Raw genomic sequence first — 15,637 nt, 5'->3', positions numbered from 1 at the left:
TTCTCCAACTCTTATCCAAAAAGTTTAAATTATATGGTGGTAGTCCTTCCCATGCCAAACAAAAGAAATGAGAATAAATCGAGAAATTGACAAGTTTTCCTACTCTCTTAGCAGCATGCTGCCTCCTGTTATTTAAGCTTATTCATTTAGGTTAGAGAGCCCCTACTATCGGAATATGCTTTAAAAGTAAATTTTTACGGCTTCCAATGAGATGTTGACACATTATTTAAAAATATCAAATACAATAATTATGAGAGTATTGAAACTTAAAAAAAAAAAAAAAAAACAAAAACAATCAACAAAAAGGCTCCACCACCTCTCCGGCCAAACTCCATTGTCAAATTTCGCCCAAAGCCATCACCTAGTATGCACACCACCAATAAACAAAACATCACACCGCCCAAGCTCCATTCCACCACAAAGCAACCACCCCTGACCTAAGCTATGGTAATTGGGGTTCAGGGCAGCTGATGGTGATGGTTGGCAAATGAGACAAAGAGACAGAGAAGTTGGTTGGTGTCGTGGCTAGATCTGGTAAGAGACAATGGCTAGAGTCGTGGCGGATTGATTGAGGATGGCAACAGTGGCCAAACTGGCACAAATCTGGCTGGATGATAGCTAAGGGCCTGTTTGAGATTGTGTTTGAGGGTCCTTAAAGTGTTTTTAATACTCAAAAAGTTCGTCTGAAGGAAAAAGTATTCATTTGGTAAAAAAATTAAAAGCGCTTTTAAGGGTTCAGAAAGTCTAAAAATAACAAAAACACATTTTTGGCAAAAGCTTAAAAATGAAACTTTTGCCCAAAAACACTTTTTGACTTAAAAGCTCTATTTCTCAAACGCAATTATAAACAGACTCTAAACCAACACAGATCTGGTCTAACAATGGCCAAACTAGCACAGATTGGCTAACTGAGGTTGGGGAAGACAACGGCCACCCTTCCCAAACCTTTGATTGGCGTCTGGGTGGCAACTTTAGGCCGAAGATCTGGTAGCATTGGGCGGAGGAAAGGCAGTGTCTCTTTTATTGCATTAATTTTGTAAAATTTTTATATTTATAAGATCTGTTGTTCTCATGTTTATTGTATTTGGTTTTCTCAGCTAATGTGCCACTTTTTTATAAGATGCTGTAAAAAAATGGGTTTTAGACCACATCTTGACCGAAGTTATTCTCTTTTGGTTATGATGTATGGTCTCCCTACAATTGTCATCTTGCCGTTTTTGGATCATCATAATATCTCACTCCCAGGTTGTGATTCACAGCACGCCCGGCAAATTTTGTTTTTTTTTTTAATATTAAAAAAAAAAAAAAAAAATTTGCCGGCGTGCATGTGTTTAGCTTTACCCCTCACTCCCGGATAACTTGTAAAAAGATATATCACATCATAAAAGCATTTTACATCGCAATTTTTTATTTTAGTTATTTTATTTAAATATTTTTTTATTCTAAAGTGGAGAAAAAAATGCTAAATATTAAAAAATAGTTTATTTTTACACTTGGTAAGGGAATAATGCGCACTAAATTTGGTGAGCCTACCAAATATTTCTTCAAATTATTGAGTCAAATGCAACTTTTTTGCTTCCATTTTAGCTCTTTCCCTAGCCAAAATAACATTTGATAATGCCATAAATAACTACTTATTAGTAACTAGAAAGCTAGAAGTTGAAGGTACAAACCAATTGAAGTTGAAAATCAAAGACAACAAGTGGATCAAAATACAATTCAGAAAGAGAGACATGATCTTTAGAAGAGAATATCTAGTTCTTGCAGAATCGTAGAAAATCTCTTCATCTTCCCCATCAAGGCCAAGCTTAATTTTGGAGTGGTGACACCTATATACCCCCAAAGCCCATGGGGTAATGCTTAATTAGAGACAACTAAATAACAAAATATTTACCCTTTATTCTTCCCTAATTGCCCTTACCCAGCGATTAAATTCCAGTGAATGAAACCCTTCCAAAACCCAAATGACCAACCTGGTACAACTCTAGCCAAACCTTCTCTGCTTCAAACATTCTCTCTTCCTCTTCCTCACCAAACCCAGATGCGATTTCCGCCATTTTTCCCTCCTCCTCCGCCACCGCCGTCGTCTTTCTCCCATTGCCATCCCTCTCCACCACGCAGTCAATCTCACTTCTCCTGCATTTCCTCTTCCTTTCCAGCCTCTGACGACCCTTCTCTTTTCCCAGTCCCAAGCATCTCCTCCCCACCATCCACGGGACCTTCACAAATGCAAGAGCGAGAAGGTTCACCACAGCGCACGGGCAGCAACAGAGCGCCACGCAGTCGGCTACCAACCCGGCGGTGCATGCCCGGCAATGCTTGCCAGAACACTCGATCTGATCTCCGCCATCATCAAAGCTACTGTGCCGACTCTTCCTTGTGGGTCCGGCTCTCGGGCCTTCGTGGGTCCCTTTTGTACGTGAAACACGAGGCGGGTTCTCCTCCATTTGATTTCTTGACCAACAAGTCCCAAGTCGTCTGCAAAAGATGAAAAGCCTTTGAATATTTTCAATTTCTTCTCTCTACATTTTCTCTCATTCCCCTGCCTCTGCTGCTACCTTAGCACTAGATCATTTTCTAGGAGGCTTTTGATGTCATACGTACAGGAAATGAAAGGGCTCTTCATGCATTTTTATCCTAGTAATTCTGAAAGGATAAAAGGGTCAATGTCATTATTTTGAGAGAGCTGAAGCCACGTGTCCTGAGGGTCCATGGGTACTGGGACTTGGTCTCTCTTGTCTTGCTTAAAGTGATTTTGGTACTTGTAGCTTACTGTTAATACCTTAAAGGGGGCACTAAGAATATGAAACAAATCATTCGAATTTCTAATAATTCGAGCAAATAATAGTTTAAGAAATTTCTAAGAAAGTCAATGGGAGAGATTTTATCCAAATTTAAGAAAGTTAATTTGGTTTTAAAAAGTGCTCTAATGATATGATTAAGTTAGCCGGGAAATGGAGATAGTTGTTGTGAGGGGGCATAGAAGAAAAAGAAACAGCTGTTAAAGATGTTGTGTTGTGTGGACAGTGTGGTTACAATATTTTGCCTTGAATGAAAAAGGTGAGAGTGATAATGGAATGTGAGTGAGACGAGACAGGGCAAGCAGAGGCCAAGTTCATGAAAGAATTTCCCTCAATTGTATTTTCTTGAATAGGATGGATCATGTCATGTCCCATGCCTAATTCAGCTTTGCAACAAGTCTTGCCCTTGTCCTTTGCACAACCTCTTCATCTTCAGCATTCAATTGTCCTGGAATATCATCAGCTTTTCAATCCACCATTACTCCATCCACTCTGGTCATGTCGTGTCTTTTATTGTCTTTTATCTTGGCGAATCCGGTCCGCTCAGGCATTGTAACGTTAATCACAATCAAATTTAATTATTTTACGTCAGTTTGTAAGTTTATCTGGCTTTTACAGTGTTAACCACTAAACAATTAAATTTGATTCTGACTGACATAATCATATCGCGCTGTACTGCCCTGAGCATTTCCCCACTCTTAAATCCTTAACTTAGATAATAAAGTGAAATTACCATACATGCTCTAATCATTCTTAACTTGTTCATTAATGGCTAATCAATATTAACTCTTTATTATATTAAATACAATTACAAGCCATCATAATATGTTCAATTGTAGGTCGTTGTCATATGAGGAACATACAAGTGGTCATTTTATTCCTCTGAAAATATGTGTAAGAACTTTTTATTGGTGTACTGAAACAGCAAATTAAAAGACACTGTATGAGCATGACAAAGTAAAAGGCAATATCCTATCAATTTCCTAATTTTAGAAACATCAAGTTCTGCTTCAAGTAAAAAAAAAAAAATCATAAAGGGCTTTTCACTTGACCAAATGAAAGTGATCCGGCCACCACAAGAAATGAGCCCAACAACGTGGTCCATGAAGAAAGAGAGATCCAAAAGAAAACATTAGTGGACCCACAAAAAAAATAAAATATGTTGTTAATAAAATAAGTTTTTGTTTCCAAGAACAAGGTTGACTAGGATTTATCGAAAATACATTTGTACTTGCCATGTGAAGGAGGTGGTAAAATAATTGTTAACTCGTCAGGTCTGATTCTTATGCCAAACCTCCCATACTCATTTTAAAAAATATATACATTTTTTACCACTGTGAAAAAAAAAAAAAAAAAAACCCCATAATTTTAAAGATAAAATTACAATTTTACCAAACACTTTTAAAAAACGCATTTTTAAATTACAAATCATAAATTTACCGTTTCTTATCAACATAAGATTTTAAGATAATTGATGATTTAAGACTCTATAAACTATATTAATAGACTTCTAATATTTCTTTTGTGTAATTCCATGGTTGAATGATGGGCTTGTTTGGGAAGATAATTCTTCTCAACCTTTTTTTTTTTTTTTTTTTTTTAGTTGATTTGACACCACTGACTATATAAACATTTGTCACACTTCTTGAATTCCATTTCACAAATGATTGTGTAAAGAGTTGTTCGGTTGAATCCATTCTACCATAAAATTAAGATAGTCTTCATCAAAATGTAGTCTCTGTTTTTGTCTATATATTCCAAACAGTTTGATTAACTTGTCTGCCAATATTATGCCTACTACAATCGCATAGACTTAACAAAGATTATGAATTTGAATTCGGATTTTACAATTTACTCTTGCTTGAGTTAGATATTTGATATTTCTCTTGAAGTAACTAGTGATTTATCAAGAACGAACAAGTATTGAGACGGATCCTGCTCAATAAATTGGATCATTTCTACAATGGGGCTAAATGATTATGACAACTAGTGTACTCATTAGAGAAAAATAAGAATGTTTCGCTTTGAAGGGGCTAATGCACCAATGGTTGTGCTAAGATCTATTACAGCAGTCAACGGTTTTTAGCCAATGTTTTGCATTGGAAACAATTTTCAGGACTTGCAAGAAAATGATCGAGCATTTGGAGTGCAATTTTTCGAGCAGAAAGAAATTAAGTTGCATGTAAATGTGAAGGTGATGACGAAGAATTTACCTGGGGATACAAGAAGGAAATTGATCGAGAAGTCAATGCAGCCGCAAGCTCACAGCTGCCTCTACAAGATGGTTGAACTTCAAAATTGATCTTGGAATTGCTCTTCGTCTGAGAAAACAAACAGAACTTGGATCTGATGATCTGGGGTGCCTTGATGATTTAAGATCTTGTTTATCTATCATTTCTGAACTCAGAATCTCTTTGTGTGTGTGGCAATGTGTGTGCCGACGTATATATATATGCCTTTTAATCTGTTTAAGTTACTGATCTTAAACCTTTGTCAAGAAATGAAAGTTATTTTCTTATATAAAAACTCAGGGGAATCAGAATATAAAAATGGTGTTTGAGCAGTGAGCATTGGTTTCATGAGTACCGATGCCAGGGAATATAGGGAAGTGTTCCTCTTCAACCTAGCTCTTTTTCCACATCCTGCACTTCAGTTTGGTTTCTTTCACTTTGCATGAGTCATGCACGTGCACCCACATTCAACTTCCTTTAAACTAATAGGAAATGGGCAGAGCAATGTGGTCATGGTCATGGGTACTCTCCACTCTCCACTCTCCACTCTCCACCAGGATCAGTAAAACTGAAACTAGTAATTAATATATACAGCTTCAAAAGGTCTTGACATGGAGATTCTAAGCAATGTTATCTGTTTGATAATCTCCTGACTGAAGCAAATCAGACCCATGAGGCCTGTCCGGAGGACCAACACAGCTTTTTGATATCGTAAATGTAAGAAGTGTTTTGCATTTTGAATTGTTTGTTGATAGTTATTTTAAAATTGTGTTTTACCAAACAAGGCCTTGACATCACCACTAAACAACAAACTAGTAAGAAATGTATTAAATATATGTTAGAAATGGGTCTTGGGCCTAACTCAACCCAAAAGCTAACTTAAGACTCAAGAGTTGAAGTTTTCCATTACCCTTATAAATGACCAATATCCTTAATACCCAAGCAATGTGGAACTTCCAACACGCCCCCTCACGTGTGGCGGGAGGACATCCAAGCCAACACGTGCGACAATGGGTGACGGTGGGCCACATTCAATTAATTGAGCTAGCTTTTGGGTTGAGTTAGGCCCAAGACCCATTTCTAACATGATAGGGGTGTGGCAGGAGGACATCCAAGCCAACACGTGCAACAATGGGTGACGGTGGGCCATAACCAATTGGGCTAAGCTCTGATACTATGTTAAAAATGGGTCTTGGGCCTTACTCAGCCCAAAAGCTAACTCAAGAGTTGAGGTTTCCCTTATCCTTATAAATGGCCAATATCCTTAATACCCAGGCAATATGAAATTTCCAACAATATAGTAAGCAAAACATAGATCTATTGCAACTTCTTGAATTTAAAAAAATAATAATAATAAAAAATATTAGTGTTGAAGAAATTAGTCACAATCCCTGCTCAGTGCTCATGGAGGGGCATCCAATTGATCATAATCTCCTCCATTCCAAGATCTCTCTGGCTGATTCAGCTGCCCCTTTGCTTGAGGAAATTTCCACATGCCATAATTATGTGTTTTTTCCTGTTTCATGCTAGAGGGCTTGGGCTAGCTCTAATGGTCCCAACTAGTAGTTTCCTTCTTCCTCTTTCTGCAGATGAAGCAGAAAGAAACAGAGCATAGAAATGTTGGTTTCCATCTTTTTACTGCTTCCCATGCCTGAAGTTCTAACGGTAAGTGAAAGAAACCATTCTTCAATGTTTCAAACAGCAATCTAGATAAGTCAACTTTATGATTTCGAGGAACAGAATCATGACTTGCTTCCATCTTTGTTGACTCCATGAACAAAGATATGCTCGACAAAATACACTTGAGGATAAGCAGCATATGCTTCTAACAATCAAAACCTTCAGCAAAGCTTGAAAGCTAAATGCGCAAATGAATTTTCATTAATTGTTGAAAGGGCGCCACAAGACAAATTCAGATTTTCATGGTCCGGTCAACACACTTATCAATCAAAGGAATCGATGGCCTACTGGAGAGCCTATAAATTAACAGGCCCAAATCTTTTAAAAATTGAAGAATTACTGAAGGATCATACTACGCACCATCAGGCCTCCAAGGCCCGACTACTAAGAAAGGCCAAGAAGGCCTAAGAGAAGCACACACTAAGGCTACAAAAGTGCTAGAGGCACTCTCTCATATACCCTACCCCTTTTTTTTTTTTTTTTAGGAAGAAACAATTAATTTTGGGAGGTATATCTTATAAAAATATATAAATTTTATGAAATTTCTAAAATTTTGAAGGGGTAAGTCCTGAGTACAACAGTAGCCCCCTTATAATACAACAAATGAAGTTTCAAACCAATTGGGTTGTTCACAAACTCACCCATAATCAAATTGAAATAGGGAGACAAAAGTTTATGATTTGATTTCATAACTTTTATTTTGATATAAGTTATCTTAGTTAGTAGAATAAACTGATAAAAATAATAAATTTAATTATTTAATTAATATTTTATTATATAGTAACTACATAAGTAGGCAGTCCTTTCAATATTCTTTCCAAAGTTTATAAATGGATTAATTCCGTCTTTAAAAATATTATATATTATATTATTTTATGAGAAGTGCTAGAGAGCCAAACAAATGAATCCAGAAAAATTTTCAAACTAATGTGGCAAGGGTTTTTTAATTAAAAAAAATACAATTCTCTCTCCTTTGTCTGCCACGTCAGTTTGAAAATTTTTTTGAGTTCATTTGTTTGACTCCTTAGCACTTCTCATTTTATATATTTGTAAATGATTGATTAGTATATTTAATTAGGTCATTTGAGATCCAAGAGTCAAGACTAGGACGAGTGGACGACTGAAGTAACAAATGATAAACACCGTCACATTTCTCTACTTGTTTTCCCAGTCCATTGGCTTTAACAATGGAAGGCTCCCTTCAATGGGCTGGGTCCAACTAAGCCCAAAAATAATCTATAAATTCTATACTCATCCCTCTCTGTATTCACACATTCGAAACCCTAATTCAGTCTCGCCCCCGCCCCCCCTTCTCTCTGTATCTGACTGCAATCAGTTTCCAATTGAATTTTGTTTTGGGAGAAATTAGAGTTTCTCTCTGTTAAGCGGGCAAAGATGAAGAGTGCTTTAAATTTCTGACACCTCTTGTATGAGAAGAGCCTTCACAAGCTCTTCCTTGAGCAGACAAAGCAACACTCTGAGCCCCATTGCTTTTTTTCTTTTCTTAATCTTTTGGTCCTATTTAATTTCCTATTGTTTCTTCATCTTTTGTTATTGTCTCGAACTGCATTTGATTTGATGATCATGAAAGACATTTTGATATAAAAAAATGGGTTTTAATGTCTTATATTTGTTATTTTTGCTTTTATGTGATGTTTGAAGGAAAGGTTTGTGCGAAGAAGAGGAATATTTCGCCCAAAATCTTAGGGAATGTTTGTTTGTTTGTTTGTTTGATAAAGTGTTTTGTCACGAATCTCCAAACCTTCTCTTTCTCTAGCAAGTAGAACAGAGGGGGAGGGATTAGATCAAGATCAATAGCCTGATCTTCGGACTTATCTATCTTCTTCCTCTGGAACTCGAACAAAGTGCCAAAACCCGGGATTTCATTTTGGGTTGTCTGGCAGAAGAAAAGAAAACAAACCAAACAAGACCTTAATCCTTATTTTTAATTGGGTGGTTTTTTTTTTTTTTTATTATCTTATTTTATAAAATGAGGATTTTATTTTTGATGTAATTCACCAGAAAGTATTTAGTTTTCGACCTCAAATCAGGAATTGTGGGGTTTTTTTTTTTGGGTCAATTAAGGACTTGCCAAACCTTAAATGGGTTAGCTTGTAATTTTGTAAGAATCTTCTCCCATCCAGAGAATATTCAGTTTATGATTAGGATTTTTAGAGCCACAAATAAGACACCTATTTACTAACGAAAAATAATATTAAAATAAATTTTTTATATTAAAAAGAAAATATAAAATAAAATAATAAAAAAAATGAAATGATTGGCCACCCCCGTTGGGGGCTGGGTGGCTTTGGCCACCTTCAAGGGCCAAATCTAAACCATTCATGTTGGGCGTGGGGGCTAGATGGCTGGTCTGGTGGCCAAAGCCACCCTCAAGGGCCTAACTTTTTTTTATTTTAAGATTTTGTTTCGGCCACCCCATTTTCCTTCTTTTATTATCATTTTTGTTAATATGAAAATAATATTTTATTATTATTTTTTGTTAATGGATAATTGTCTTATTTGTAGTTTTAGAATTTTTTCTTGCCATGCTATGAATTGGATATTTTCAAGTTTATTTTGGATGTGAGAGGATCTGTTCTAACTTTTTAAATTTCAATGAAAATTTGATAATAAATTTTTTTCTTTAAAATTGAAAAAAAGAAAAAGAAAAAGAAAGGGGATATTTTTGTGTCTATTAAATTTTTAATATAAAAAATAATTTGAGATGTTACTCTTATCCGGCCTTTCATTTAAAAATTGAAGGAAAGACAAATTTGATATTTGAACTATAATCGATATCCTTAATTCATTAAAGCGGAAGTAATCATTTGTCATTTAAATTTATTCTTAATTATAAAATAGATATTTTCTATTTCAGTTGAAATTGAAAGAATTTTAATCAGTTTAGTTGGGACTAATTTTACCAGTTTCACATTCTTGTTCTGAAATTGGTACCATCACAATCGAAACTACTTTATGTTTACTAGAAAAAGAATTATCGAATGCAAAGCTGTAAAACGGTTAGACTTGTTGGATTTAGGTGCCTTATTCCACGGGTTTCAAATTTGTCCTTCATAAGTAGGTAGTTCACAAAGTGAAAATAAAATAAAGGTGTGGAATATGTTTGAGCTCTTATTTTCTCTCCCTTTAGAGGGTGATCACATGAAGGCCTAATTCGGTCTCTAGCGTTCACCGTAACAAGATCGGAATGTTGTTGACATGAGACCAGAAAGCTTCTCATTAGACAGCTGAAACCGAGCCGGAATGTCGCCGGAAACATCCCCACAAATCCTGTTTATTGGCATTTCTAGTTCACGTGCTAGCTTTTCTGCTTCGTCCCTTCCAACAAAGTTGTCAAAGCAAAGATATCTCCTTCGTGCATTCTTGTCCATTGCCTCGAAAACACGTACATGTGCCCCAGCCAATCTGTTTACATCAACGGTTGCTAGTAACCCATTTGCATACATCTCTTGCGCTCCTGCATTTTGACACTCAAAATCCATTAAAATGCTCAAGGTGTTGGTGAAACAGCAAAAGGGTTTTCCGGCGGTTGAAGAAGAGAGATAAATAAATACCTTTAAGATAAGCAATTGTCGGCGTTGGATTTCTCCGGTAAAATTCAGGTCCGGTAGTGAGAGCTGCGCATATGGTGGCCAGTTTTAACCCGCTCTCCTCTGCTACTCTCCATGCAACCTTCTCAGCCCTCAGCTTGCCCAAGGAATACCAGAGCTGGCCATGTTTTGGAAAATCAAAATCAAGATTGTTGTGCAATTCGATCTCCAAGAAAATGTATTTTGAAGAAAAAAAAAAAAAAAACCTTTTTGTTCGTGCAGAGTGATTCATCACTCCATGAGTCATGGTTAACTACAGAGGAGAGATCATATTGGGTGTTGTCCCTCCAAATGCAAGCTAAAAGTGAAGATGTGAGCACACATTTTGTTACTGATGGAGTTCTTGCACATGCTTTCATCACATTCTCACTGACCTTCATTTCTATCTCAGCCATGTATTTCTGCATATGATCAGAAGAAGGGTTACAGGGGTCTTAAAGAGATGAATAGGCGAAAAAAAACAAAACTTAGAGGCAATTATAATTTAAGTTGTAAATTTGGAGGGTATAAATTATATAGTTTCACTTAATTAAAAGAGAAATATTTGAATATGCAACTATATATTTTGCATTGGTTGTTGGCAATAATCGTTGAACACGACTTAAAAAACACACTATTTTTCAAAGTGGTTGTTAGCAGTAATGACCGACAGGGGCTTAATTTATGTTTTTTGTCCGGGAATTGACTAAACTTTGTTGTACGTGGAGTGCTGTAGAGGTAGAACTTGGCTTAAAAATAGACCGTGGTTGGCCTTGTCGTGGCGTACTACTACTGTGAGGCAACGACTGTGGGCGGAGGCATTTTTTTCTACCTCCCTGGCATGCCGGCAAACGCATTTTCTTCTTTCTACGTAGCGGCAAAGGCATTTGAAAGCTCCATGTTGACTCCATTAATGTCAGAACTCAAAACTTCAACATGCATGTGCGCTGATTTTTGTATCACTCTGGTTTCATAAGGGGAAACCGAGTTGCCCACGTAAAATTGATACTTTATAAAGAGAGATTCATATATAGATGCTAAATTTACTTTACATATTTATTATATTAAACTATTTACAAGTAATTATAAAACACCTTCAAATTAATTAATCATATCACTTTTTGTTTTTTCTGACTCTCAAAATGAGCTCTTGTTCAGGTAAAATTGAACGGAAAAAACCTTTTATCATAAACTTTTTCAACTTAAAAAGAGAGATCAAGATAAGAAAAGGGTATCAAAATGACGTGGATCTCATTTATTGATATTCGTCATATTTTTTTTATTAATTATTTTGATTTTCTCTGATAAATAAGCTTAAAAAAAAAAATTGATAAACCACGTTTTTCTTGGTTTCCAACTACACTAAAGTCCACCACCATTGCAAAATGATGACAGAAGAGGTAAGTACAGTTTGGTCAAAAGAGGCTGGCGGACCCTCTGGCATGTGGGCCTTTTTCGCCAGTAAAGTACTATTGAATTTCCATATATAACCTTCACGCTGGTGGGCGCGCTGTTGACTTCTGACTTTGATTCGACATTCATCAAAAGTCATTATATCAGGGTTATCAAATCCATTTACAGAAAACGATCTTTTTGGTCCCAAATTGCTTTTCCAGAGCACAGAAAATAGCAGGAGATAATTTTAGAGAAAGTATTAAATCCGACGACTGAGATCAGAGACTAGAAGCTTTAATTGTGACTGTAGTTAGTCTTGACAATGTCATTGCACTAGCTAGCTAGCGGATCTCGACAATTATAGACACGCAAATTCTTTCGCATGTATTGACTAATCTGCTATCAATTTGAGCAGGAAACTCCTAGCATAGTTTGTTTGTTTTTTTTTGTGAGTAAAACTCCTAGTATAGTTAGGCGTGCAGCATTTTGATTGATCTTTGGGGATAGGATTCTTTTATGCATTAATGCAAGGGGACCCAGTAAACAATACAAAATCCTATATATCTAATGTGCTTGGTAGGTGCACCTGGCCGGTCCCTCACTTGGGATATCAAATTCCTTCTCAACCATGCAAACATGCAAGTTTGATGAAATTGGATGAATTATTTATGGAGTTAAATTTTAAATTCAGGAATCTGTTATGATGTTATGTTAAATAATTATTTTCTTATCAACTTTAATAATTAATCTAAATAACACATTAATTAAAATGAACATTTGTATTGCCAAAAGAAGTCAAGAGAAGACTAGCTCTTACCGTATACCCAGAAACGCCAGAGGGGTCGATGAATGCACAAGTGTGAAATACGCCGAGGCAACCCTGAAAGGCTTCTGATAAGCTTTCAATCTCACTAAGCTTCGCCATAACTACTGAAATATTGTCGTCGGTTGACCTCATCTCTCCTGACGTTTCCATCTCCCTCAATCTATCTATATCCTCTGCGTTTTTCAGAGAAATCATTAGAAAAACATACTTATAAATATATTTTACTTCCTTTATAAACATACGATATATAACCTTCATGGATTGCACGAAGTCAAAAAAAGAAACAAAGGTCAATTAAACCTCGTCTTTTTTTTTTCTTTCTTTTTTTTGGATATATATATACCACTGTTATGATTTCTAGATTCAAACAACGAAGAAAAGTTTTGATAAAGAAAATAATCACCTTGGTTTTCAGCGATGATCCGAACGGAGTAGCGACGAACCAGGAGCTCCTTCACTATGGCGAGGCCTAAATAAGACACGCCACTTGTGACACACACGACCAACTTCTCGACATCATCGGCGTCCATGGTGGCCTCCGATGAAACACGAACATCTTTGAACTCGTCCCCGTCTTTCCTACTTTCTGGGCCCGCACGCGCCGCCAACATGCGGTGGAGTTCCTCCAACTCCATCCCCATGGTCTCTTCTGCCCCCAAAATCCCCATGTATATATGCTAGCTAGCTCCAAATGACTGGTTAGCTTTTCTGAGTTGCTCTTATATCCTTTTGTGTATATATATGATTCGAAAAGATAGTCAAGCAAAAAACATCTTCTTCTCTCAGCGCGTCACTATTATTCAATAGAGTTGAATTGGCTCGGGTTGGCTGCTCTTTTAGTTAAGCTTAGCCAAAACAAAGTTTTTCCACAAAATAATAGTGAAAAAGGTCTCGCAAAAAGTAAAGACCGGTGCATATGCATTCACTTGGAGCTCGAAATCTTTTAATAATCGAAGGAAGGATACTCCGGTTCCTTTCTGTCCTTTTCATGGTCTACAGCTAGCTACATAATATTTATTAGTGACACGGTCCTTTCAAAACTGGGTTTCAGAAAGAAAAAAATATTACGTATATATTAAGACGAATTTATCTAAATTCTCACGTAAAAATTCCAAGACTCACCAGAAGGAGGCTGAAGCGGTAAACACTCTCAAAGTCTCAATCAGAGACCGACTCCAAGAAATGGCCGGATCTAAAGTCTACACTGGATCTAACCAAAAAACTACAAGGAGACAAGAACGCAAAATACAACAGAAATACAAAAAAAAATACAAAAACACAACAAAACAATCAGCAAACAATAGCAGTAGCCAGTGCACACTGGCCGATGCGTGGGTCATCCCTCAATTCTTCTATGCAAACATGCACATATGGCAACGGTAAAATATTTCGTGCTAAATTTTAACATTATCTTAATGTATGTGGGTTTTGGCTATGTCACGTTGTGTTACATTTTAGAGAAGGTTTTCTACTATAATAACAAGGGATAAATGAAAATTTTTGCTTTATGGGGTTTAAAAAAGTGATAAGCTATTAATGTGTTACATCAGCACTAATTATATTGTAACACATGTCACTTATAATAAAAAAAAAATTACTAAAAAAATATTAAAAGAGAAAAAATATATATATATATATATATATATATATATATATATATATATATATATAAAGAGAAGAAAAAAGGGGTTTTATCATGCATATTCATTTTTCATTGCTGTGCTCCAGTATCAATCTCAAACCCAAAATCTTAATTTCTTCTAAAAAAAAATTAACAAAAATGAAAAGAAATGAGAGTAAGAGGCTTCTTGAAGAACAGTTAATTGTGCAGGCGAAGCACATCTCTCTCTCTTGTGTGTGTCTGGATCGGCTGTACAAGGAAGAGCCATATGTAGATAAAAATTCCAAAATGAGCCACGAATGTCTAAATCGACCATCGAAGGATTTGACATGACCATTTAAATTAATGCTCTCCTTTCATTTCCGTTTTGACTTTAAATTTTGGGGTAAAAAGGAAAGGTACCCTTCAAAGTTCAAACTATCGATTAATGTTAACCCACTCGGGGTTATAATTTCAGAAGTAACATTTTAAAATATGCTATTTAAAAATATAGTTAACGTTTAACAAAATTGTGGTTTAACCTTTAAAATTGTAATTTATCTTTTTAAAATTGTACATTTTTAAAGAAGCTCATTCTTACTTGCGTTTCAAATCGCAATTATTTAAAAGCGTAATTCTAAACAATTTATTTTTTGAGATTTTGTTTAAAATAACAATTTTTGTTTGTAATATCGCACTCTTAAACGCGCACTAAGGGTCAGTTTTAAAAATAATAATCTGCTTTTTTAAAACAAATTCCAATTTTGGAGTGTTTGGTATTGCGATTTTAAAAACGCAAATTTTAAAATCGTGAAAAATTGTGCGATTTCTATAAGCTGACTAGGAGGTGCTTATTTGAAAAAGTGAGAATTTAAACCAAAATCATGATTTCGCTTAAAACAATATTTGGCGCAATATTTACCTTTGGCCATGAAACCGCAATTATATGCTAATGTTATCAAAACACTCAATTGATAAAAAAAGTACTTCTTAATATATTTTACTAAACGTCTATTCGATTTTAAAAAGTAACGATTTTAAAAACGTAATTTTTAAAAACACAATTTTTAAAATCGCACTTATTGAAATCACATTCCTAAACAAGCCATAAATACCATTATATTTATATTCTTTTTTATTTTTTACAATTGATTTAACTTTTAAAATTGGATGTCAAAACAAATAATTTTACGCCGCCAGTCTAAAGGTCATTGAAACAATTAGCCACTTGATCAAAAAATTTCAAATTCAAGAGTGTCATGCTATAAGAGTTGCATCAAATCCAGAAATTTAGATTTGTCCAAGATGTACAAATATCTAAATTTGATATTTTTAGAGATCTATTCCAGTTAAGTCTCAATCATATTCTCGATCAACCCATTAAGACTGTACACTTGCCCATACTGAAGTAGAACCTGGGTTTGATTTGGATTGATCCAGAGTGTGATTGATCATGACAAGTTAATTATCTTAAATTGCAAAGGAATAGACAAGAGATTAGGAGTAAAATAAGT

General features: G+C 35.5%; 2 protein-coding genes and 1 non-coding gene across 3 annotated transcripts; 1 reads left to right on the top strand and 2 right to left on the bottom strand.

Annotated features, from left to right (window-relative positions):
* Window positions 1–1,796: 1,796 nt before the first annotated feature.
* LOC132183400 (uncharacterized) lies at window positions 1,797–2,585 on the bottom strand. Its single transcript, XM_059596831.1, has one exon. The coding sequence runs from the start codon at window positions 2,445–2,447 to the stop codon at window positions 1,929–1,931; it is 519 nt and encodes a 172-aa protein (XP_059452814.1). The 5' UTR covers window positions 2,448–2,585; the 3' UTR covers window positions 1,797–1,928.
* A 5,515-nt stretch (window positions 2,586–8,100) lies between these two features.
* Window positions 8,101–8,196, top strand: LOC132183503 (small nucleolar RNA snoR1). Its single transcript, XR_009440465.1, has one exon. It is a non-coding gene; the product is annotated as a small nucleolar RNA snoR1 (small nucleolar RNA).
* A 1,536-nt stretch (window positions 8,197–9,732) lies between these two features.
* Window positions 9,733–13,220, bottom strand: LOC132182762 (cinnamoyl-CoA reductase-like SNL6). The gene is made up of 5 exons (XM_059596097.1): window positions 12,927–13,220; window positions 12,515–12,696; window positions 10,530–10,724; window positions 10,288–10,441; window positions 9,733–10,190 (listed from the first exon to the last, which is right to left on the bottom strand). The coding sequence occupies exons 1-5, from the start codon at window positions 13,189–13,191 to the stop codon at window positions 9,895–9,897; spliced, it is 1,092 nt and encodes a 363-aa protein (XP_059452080.1). The 5' UTR covers window positions 13,192–13,220; the 3' UTR covers window positions 9,733–9,894.
* Between the last annotated feature and the right edge of the window lie 2,417 nt (window positions 13,221–15,637).

The sequence above is a fragment of the Corylus avellana genome, chromosome ca5 (genome assembly GCF_901000735.1).
Source record: "Corylus avellana chromosome ca5, CavTom2PMs-1.0".
NCBI lineage: Eukaryota > Viridiplantae > Streptophyta > Magnoliopsida > Fagales > Betulaceae > Corylus > Corylus avellana.
Note: the sequence above shows the minus strand (reverse complement) of the source record. Positions and strands in the feature narration are given on the sequence as shown.

Coding starts and splice junctions, on each gene's coding strand:
- LOC132183400 (XM_059596831.1), bottom strand. CDS start 2,447: ATGGAGGAGAACCCGCCTCGTGTTTCACGTACAAAAGGGACCCACGAA.
- LOC132182762 (XM_059596097.1), bottom strand. CDS start 13,191: ATGGGGATTTTGGGGGCAGAAGAGACCATGGGGATGGAGTTGGAGGAA. Junction 12,697..12,926: donor GATCATCGCTGAAAACCAAG/GTGATTATTTTC, acceptor TGAAAAACGCAG/AGGATATAGATAGATTGAGG. Junction 10,442..10,529: donor CACTCTGCACGAACAAAAAG/GTTTTTTTTTTT, acceptor AAACATGGCCAG/CTCTGGTATTCCTTGGGCAA.